At 42.2% G+C, this 7,563-nt stretch overlaps 2 protein-coding genes across 2 annotated transcripts; one reads left to right on the top strand and one right to left on the bottom strand.

The window, feature by feature from the left end:
* Nucleotides 380-4,037, top strand: LOC8082506. The gene is made up of 6 exons (XM_002458071.2): nt 380-911; nt 1,007-2,239; nt 2,331-2,449; nt 2,542-2,767; nt 3,228-3,271; nt 3,936-4,037. Exons 1-6 carry the CDS (start codon nt 380-382, stop codon nt 4,035-4,037), a joined length of 2,256 nt encoding a protein of 751 aa, XP_002458116.2.
* On the bottom strand, nt 4,684-6,874 carry LOC8082212 (protein VAC14 homolog). Its single transcript, XM_021457049.1, has 8 exons — nt 6,645-6,874; nt 6,122-6,216; nt 6,001-6,029; nt 5,759-5,901; nt 5,583-5,677; nt 5,330-5,416; nt 5,150-5,220; nt 4,684-5,035 (listed from the first exon to the last, which is right to left on the bottom strand). The coding sequence occupies exons 2-7, from the start codon at nt 6,170-6,172 to the stop codon at nt 5,200-5,202; spliced, it is 426 nt and encodes a 141-aa protein (XP_021312724.1). The 5' UTR covers nt 6,173-6,216; nt 6,645-6,874; the 3' UTR covers nt 4,684-5,035; nt 5,150-5,199.

Raw genomic sequence — 7,563 nt, 5'->3', positions numbered from 1 at the left:
CTGCTCGTCGCGAAGCTGCTCGTCCCTAGAAGCTGCTCGTCGCGAAGCTGCTCGTCCCCGGAAGCTGCTTGTCTCCGACGGCGTACCCCTCCCCGCCGGCCACCCGAAGCCTCCAAGGTGAGTTCCCTTCCCTCCCTGCTCTTCTCCCTTCCTCCGCCGGCTCTCTCCCCTGCTCTCAAATCCTCTCCCTCCCTGCTCTTCTCCCTGCTCTCAGATTCCCCTGTTCTTCTCCCTGCTCTCTCCCCTCCCCTGCTCTCAGATTCCCCTGCTCTCTCCCCTGTTCCTCTCCTTGCCTGTTTGTTTGAATCTGAAATTCTGAATGTGCATGTAATATGCCTCTGTATTTGTATTTTCTTTTTTGTGATTGCATGAATGTAGGATGTCATCAACTGAGAATGGAACAGAGGGATCAAATGTCCTGAAAAGGAATTCGGATGATGTTGGATGGGAATATGGTGTTCTTGTTGATGCTAACAATAAGGACAAGGTGAAGTGCAAGCTTTGTGATAAGGAGATGAGGGGAGGGATTCATAGGTTGAAGCAACATTTGGCTCATGAGGGAAAGAATGTGAAGAAATGCACAGCCAGAACACCACAGGCTACGGAGGCTAAAGAGAAGTGCAAAAAGGCACTAGCTGATGCAAAAAGGAAGAGGGAGGAGAAGACTGTTCGTGAGCTAGAAATTAGAGAGGAAGTTCATGTATCTAGGGTTGGAGTAGATTCAGATGAAGTCACCTATGTTGGAAGTTCAGAGCCCCACAAGTTAGGACCCATTGACAAATGGACACGTGTTATTGATCCTAAAGCTACCATGTCTGAATCTTTGAAGCAACAACAGCTGAACAAGGAACTTTGGAAAGAAAGAACCAATGAGGTGCATAAGTACATTGCAAAATGGGCCTATACACATGGTAATTTGCTAGTATACTATTCTGTAATCTGTATTTACATTTCAAAGTTCATTAGATGGTGCAAAATGGGCCTAATTTTCATGTTCTGTTGGCAGCTATTGCTTTCAATGCACTTGATAATGATGAGTTCAAGCAAATGTGTGAAGCAATTGGACAGTTTGGTCCAGGTTTTGTACCTCCAACTCAGGATGCACTGCTGGGGAAGTTGCTAGAAGAAGAATATGAAAGAACAAAGAGTTTGCTGCAGGAGCGTGAAGCCGAGAAGATGAAAAATGGTTGCTCTATTATGACTGATGCTTGGTCAGATAGGAAGAGGAGAAGCATAATGAATGTGTGCACCAATTGTGCTGAGGGAACATCCTTCATCAGCTCTAAGGAGATGTCAGATGTCTCACATACCAGTGAGCTCATCTTTGAACTTGTGGACAAAGCAATTGAAGAGATTGGTCCAGACAATGTGGTGCAAGTAGTGACTGACAATGCCTCTAACAACATGGGAGCAAAGAGGCTATTGGAAGAGAAGAGACCACATATATTTTGGACATCTTGTGCAGCTCACACAATCAACCTTATGCTGCAAGGAATTGGCAACATGCCTCGGTTCAAGAAAGTGGTTGACCAAGCAAAGGCATTTACCATATTTGCCTATGGCCACACAAGGACATTGGAGTGCTTGAGATGCTTCACAGAGGGGAAAGAGGTAGTGAGGCCAGGAGTCACTAGGTTTGCTTCAAACTTTCTCACTTTGGCTAGCATGCAAGAGAAGAAGGACCAGTTAAGGAAGATGGTGGTTCATAGTAAGTGGGACACATTGAAGGATGTGAAATCAAAGAAAGAAAAAGAGGCAACAGCAACTATATTGAGTCCAAGCTTTTGGAGGGATGTGAAGCTAACATTGGCTGTTTTTGAGCCATTGGTCAAAGTCCTCCGTTTGGTTGATGGTGATGTGAGACCATCCATGGGTTTCGTTTATGGAGAACTACTAAAGGCAAAGAAACAGATCAAAGATGCATTTGGAACTGTTGAGGCTCGGTTCAAGGATGTAATTGCTGTTGTTGACAAGAAGATGAATGGAAGACTTGATTCTCCATTGCATTTGACAGCCTATTTGTTGAATCCTCACTATAGCTATAGTGACCCATCAATATTTGATCAGCCCAAAATATCAGAAGGGTTCATAGCTTGTGTTGAGAAATTTTATTACCATGATGAGGACATGCAGCATCAGGCTGCCAACATTGAACTAAAGAAGTTTCAGAATAGAGAAGGGCCCTTTAGCAAAAAGCTTGCTAGGACTTTTGAAAATTTTGATTACAACCCAGGTAGAGGTACTTCCTGTTCCTGATTCCTAAACAACATGGCTGAAGGTTGTTTGCTGCTGTTTTCTAAACTAATAGAGGTGTTCTTTTTTTATTTCAGTATCATGGTGGAGATTGTATGGATATGAAACACCAGCTTTACAGAAGATGGCTACAAGGATCCTATCTTTAACATCAAGCTCTTCTGGTTGTGAAAGAAATTGGAGTGGGTTTGAAGCGGTTAGTACCTATCTATTATGAACATTTCATTTTCAGCAGCATTACAATTAAATTGTAGAAGTAGAACTAAGAATCCTCTTTTTCAATTGTAGATACACACTAAGAAGAGGAATAGGCTTACTACAGCCCGCCTCAACAAGCTGGTGTATATCCAATTCAACTCCAAGCTGCTTAGTAAGAGAGAAAAGATCAAGTCAAAGAAAATCATTGATGTTCTTTTATCTAGTGATACATGTGAAGCTCAAGGTTTTCTCCAAGAAGGTGGGGATGATTGTGCATTGGTTGAATTTAGAGATGGGGAGGAAGATGAGATGGAAGGTACAGGGATACCTTGGTCTGTCATTGGAGAGGCAGTGGGAGCAGATGAACAGCTTGAGAGGCGTAGAAGTGCAAGAGTGAGGGAGCTCTATGAAGGAGAAGAATTTGAGTCTGAAGAAGAAGAGTATGAAGATGAGAATAGGGACTACAGTGAAGAAGAAATATGATATGTACTGCAGCTGTGTCACCTTGTTTATGTGTCTGTGTGCCTTCTTTTATTATTTGTGAGACCTGAACTAAGATGTTGTGCTTTATTATAAATTGTGTTGTGCACTTCTATTATTGTCCTATCCACTTGTATTGTAATCAGTTAATCACCAGCTGGAGGTATGGTGTGCTCATGGATGGGAGGCTGCTGAAATCATCGAGATAAGTCATAATTTAGTGTCCTATACTCCTATCTAGCTGTCTATTGAGTATTGAGTTATTGACTAATACTAGCTGTAAAAATGTGTTGCAGTTGCAGCCATGCAGGAGCTAGGAACGGGCAGGAGTAGGACTCAGGTATGTCTACTACTCTACTGGCACAAATACTGAGTCTTTGACTCATATATAGTAGTTATATATATATATATAGTCAATAGTCATATATATAATATATATATATAATTTATGGCTATATTGCCAAAACGCCTAGGAAAACGCCTAGGAGCGCCTAGGACCGAGTACTCCCGACTAGGCGCTAGGCAATGGGTCAGCGCCCCGATTACGCCTAGCGCCTAGCTGAACCTTGCACTGAATAGACAATATAACAGTGGTTTTCAAAGGAACAGACCTACTGCAAACAAAGAACTAAAATAAACATACAGATAGCTCTTTCACCAGCAAATCATCTACCAAAGGACCATGTACAGAAAGAGAGGACGAGCGAAAGAAACATCTGCTTGTTGGAGCCATGTACAGAAAGGTTTGTCCTGAGAACATACTCCGAAAGCTATGAAGATACGTGCTAGTGCTACTAGTTCGTGCATGCGTGCATCTTCGATGATCTCAATATTGTCAGGATAGCGCATTGATGCATATACTATATGCATGTGTGGTGTACGTGGTACCCTTCCATGTATTTAAGCTAGGGAGGTCTGAAATGTCAGGCACCAACTCAACCAAAACAAGCGTCCAGCCACTCGCTTTTGCTACCGGTCTGTGGCATTCTCTTGCTGATGGACAGGACATGTATGGACGTGCATGTCCCGCACTGACGGATTGGAGGTTGCACTCCAGCACCATCCAATCTGAAGCAATGGAGATTGGAGAAGCATGGCCTGAATGAAATTTGCAGATCATCCAAGCCATGATGAATGTGTGCATCGATCGTTCGTCTCAGGTAACCACACTATGCTAGCTGATGCAATATTCTTCTTCAGTTTATTTATCGTAGTAGCTGGCTAGTTAGTGGATGAATGATGATTGATGAGTTCAGTAGATGAAATGACAAAACGTGCATGAGTTCATCAAACTATCACTACTGGATTCGTCTTCTTTGCCGAGAGCCGGGGAGCCCTCAGCAAAGGCCTAAAAGCCCTCGGCAAAGTCTTTGCCGAGAGCCTGTCATGTGGCTCTCGGCAAAGAAGCTCTCGGCAAAGAATTCTTTGCCGAGAGCCACGTGGCAGGCTCTCGACAAATACTTTGCCGAAGGCCAGGAACGTCCTCGGCAAAGCCCACGGCGCCGTCGAGGAACGTCAAAGTTGACGTCGTCTTTGCCGAGAGCCGAGCTGGCCAGCTCTCGAGAGACGAGAGCCTTCCAGCCAGGCTCTCGGCAAAGACTTTTTATTTTTTAAAAAAAAAATCTTTGCCAATGTTTAAAATGCAATTATAGAAACCAGAGCAGTTTGGAAGGCTTTTAAAAAAAACTCTCCGAAGGATCAGAAAGTGCATTTAGGAGTGGATCAAAAATATCGTTCAGGTACACCAAGAACTGTTCCAGAAAATATGTAAATAAACCAGGTCCAAAAGGACTTGTGTTGTCAAAATGAATTGTAACTGTCACATGTCCAACTCTAAGTTGACCAAAAAAACATATAGCGATGTAAAAACTTAAAAACATGCAGGTACGCATTGATGCCTAACAGTTTGCAAATTACCAGCACAGGCAGAGCATAAACAACTCAAATTACCACACAGATAGATGCCTGATAGTTCTACATAATTTCATTTCCAAGGTACTTAGAGAACCTTTTTAATTGCGATTGAAAGAATTGCTCCGATATCAAATCCCTCAGCTGGATCAGCTTTTATAGCACGGAGTTCCTCATTTGTTTCGCGTGCAACCTTGCAAACAAAGACGTCAGTAACTAAAGTAAATGCTAGTCCTGAACAGGCACACACCACACAGTTTACATTTGCAGTAATTGTATGAATGAAAAGCATAAGACGGGAAAGTACCACTCGGATTTTCTCCTTCTCGTAAGGAACAAGTTGTTCCCCACCAAGCTTCACAAACTCGTTGATATGCACTTTAAAGAATAAGCCATAAGCCAAGGCGTTCTTAAAAATACTAAAACAGCTTCTGCAGTCTAGATTCTAGGTTTTAAGATCACAGAGAAAACATGAAAGACAAATTACCCATGTGATAGACGTCAACCAAGTGAATTCATCAATAGAGCCTGCTCTCCGAACAAGTATTTCAGCCATACGACCATAATCTACATTCTGTTCATTTAAGTTATGATAATCAGCATTGAAAGCATAAAAAATGAAGACAACCATTAAGAGTTTATACAAAAAAAATAAAAGGATAACTGAAGGAATAGACATCCCACAATGTCTTTTGCGTCTAATCTGTTAATAGACTGATAGCGATATAGAGCAGCTTTACTGGTGAGTTCTTTATCTCCTGCAGAAACTCAGAAAGTGCTGCATCAGCTTGCTGCCTTATCTCATGACTGGAATCACTCAGCATATTGAATAAACCTGCAAGGGTAGTGATAGAAAGGTTGTTGAGCAGTCAATAAAAGTATAAAAGTAATCCACTTGGAGACAAGGGAGGATTACCATTGAGAAAATCAGGAAGGAAACCAAGCATGTCAATATCAGAAACACTGTCTAACACGGTTATCCACCCCACAAGAAATTGTCTTACATAAGGATTCAACACATTCAGGCGCTCTCTCAAGAGCGGTATGAATTCTTCTATGCTAAAGAGCAAAAGCAAGATATGGGGCCAATCAGAAATCAACACTGACATAAAAACAAGCAAGGCACTAATAAGGAAAAGCCAATCATACACAGCATACCTGCACTGATCACTCTCAGTTACAATATCCTGGTGGGTAAATAATTATCTTATCAGAGATAATTAAGAAGAGAAACAAGGGACAAGTTGTAGATATATGAGTACAGTCCAGGCGATTATACCTTGACATGCCTATCAAGAAGGTGAGCTGCACTTTGAACATTAATTAGCATCGGAACGTCAAAGTCAACGACAAATATCCAGGTTCTCCATCTGTCTATAACACCACGACAAACAAATAGATCATTCGATGATGGAACAAGAGCTAGCAATCAAGCATCTATCCTTTCATCAAAGAAAATTACAGATATAAAAAATTCCAGATATTTTATTGTGAAGACATACATACAATGCACCAACTGCAATCAGAGACACACATATAGGATCTCAATCGATACAACAAAGGCAGCAGATATATGTATATACACATCTTTTGAAAAAGTTTGATTGATTCTGATCTTTCAAAAAAAGGGTTTGCTTCTAATAAATTGGATGAATATGGAGAGGCCATATACGACCTAAGTACTAGTAGGAATCCTAGTTATCTAGATGGGCAGTAGCACACGGATCATCATCAGAAGGATAGAACAACCAAATTGAAGAGGCACCTAACGAATTTCAACAAAAAAACACAAAAGCACATACCAATCTTCTGCAGCAGGGCGATCCAGTTGCCGCCAGTGTCGTGCTCCTCGATGTAGGCCTTGACCTTGGCGTCCTCCTCCGGCGACCACGGTGCGGGGCTGCGGCGGTCTTCATGCTCGCCGTGCTCGCCTGGTCGCAGCGGTGCAGGGCCGCCGCCGCGGCGCGGGGCCACGGCGGTCGTGCGAGGCCGGGGAGGGGCGGGACAGGGGCGGGGGCGGGGCTCTGGTCGGCGGCGGGAGCAGCGGTGCGGGGGCGCGGGCGTCGTGGGCGCGTGTTAGGGTTGGCGTCTGATTGGGCCATAGGTGGGGATAAGTGGATTTTTTTAAATATCCTTTACGGAGAGCCACATATAAAAGCTTTTGGCAAATAAATAGCTAGTTTTTTTCATGCAAATATCCTTTGCCGAGAACCGGCCAGCAAGGCTCTCGGCAAAGAACCGGCAGGCTAGCTGTTGACTTTTTTATTATTTTATTTTAGAGCTGAGTTTTTTTTGTCTTTGTGACATAATTTCTAAATACATTTCAAATTTTTGCATCAATTTGACTTCTTTTTTGCTATATTTAACTAATTAATCTTGTTTCTTTATATTTTTTATATAATTCAAATTTGAACTGTAAGTACATGTAATATTAGAACTTAGTGATTCAAAAAATGATAGTCAGGATATTTGGTGTATGTTGAGGCCGTATCCACAACCACACATGAAATCTCAACCCTCTCGCTAATGTAACATGTCGAGGAATATGAGGGAAAACTGATTTTTAATTATATAAATTCAAAATGAAGTCCAAAAATCACGAAACTTGGTGACATGTCGTGTTATCGCATGTTGAGGGTGTGGTAAAAAATTTATAAGATTTCGAGCAAGTTGGGATACCGGATGTCTAAAACCCATACATCTCCACATGTGATCAAATGT

The sequence above is a fragment of the Sorghum bicolor genome, chromosome 3 (assembly GCF_000003195.3).
Source record: "Sorghum bicolor cultivar BTx623 chromosome 3, Sorghum_bicolor_NCBIv3, whole genome shotgun sequence".
NCBI classification, from domain to species: domain Eukaryota; kingdom Viridiplantae; phylum Streptophyta; class Magnoliopsida; order Poales; family Poaceae; genus Sorghum; species Sorghum bicolor.
This window is presented reverse-complemented; position numbering and strand designations above follow the sequence as displayed.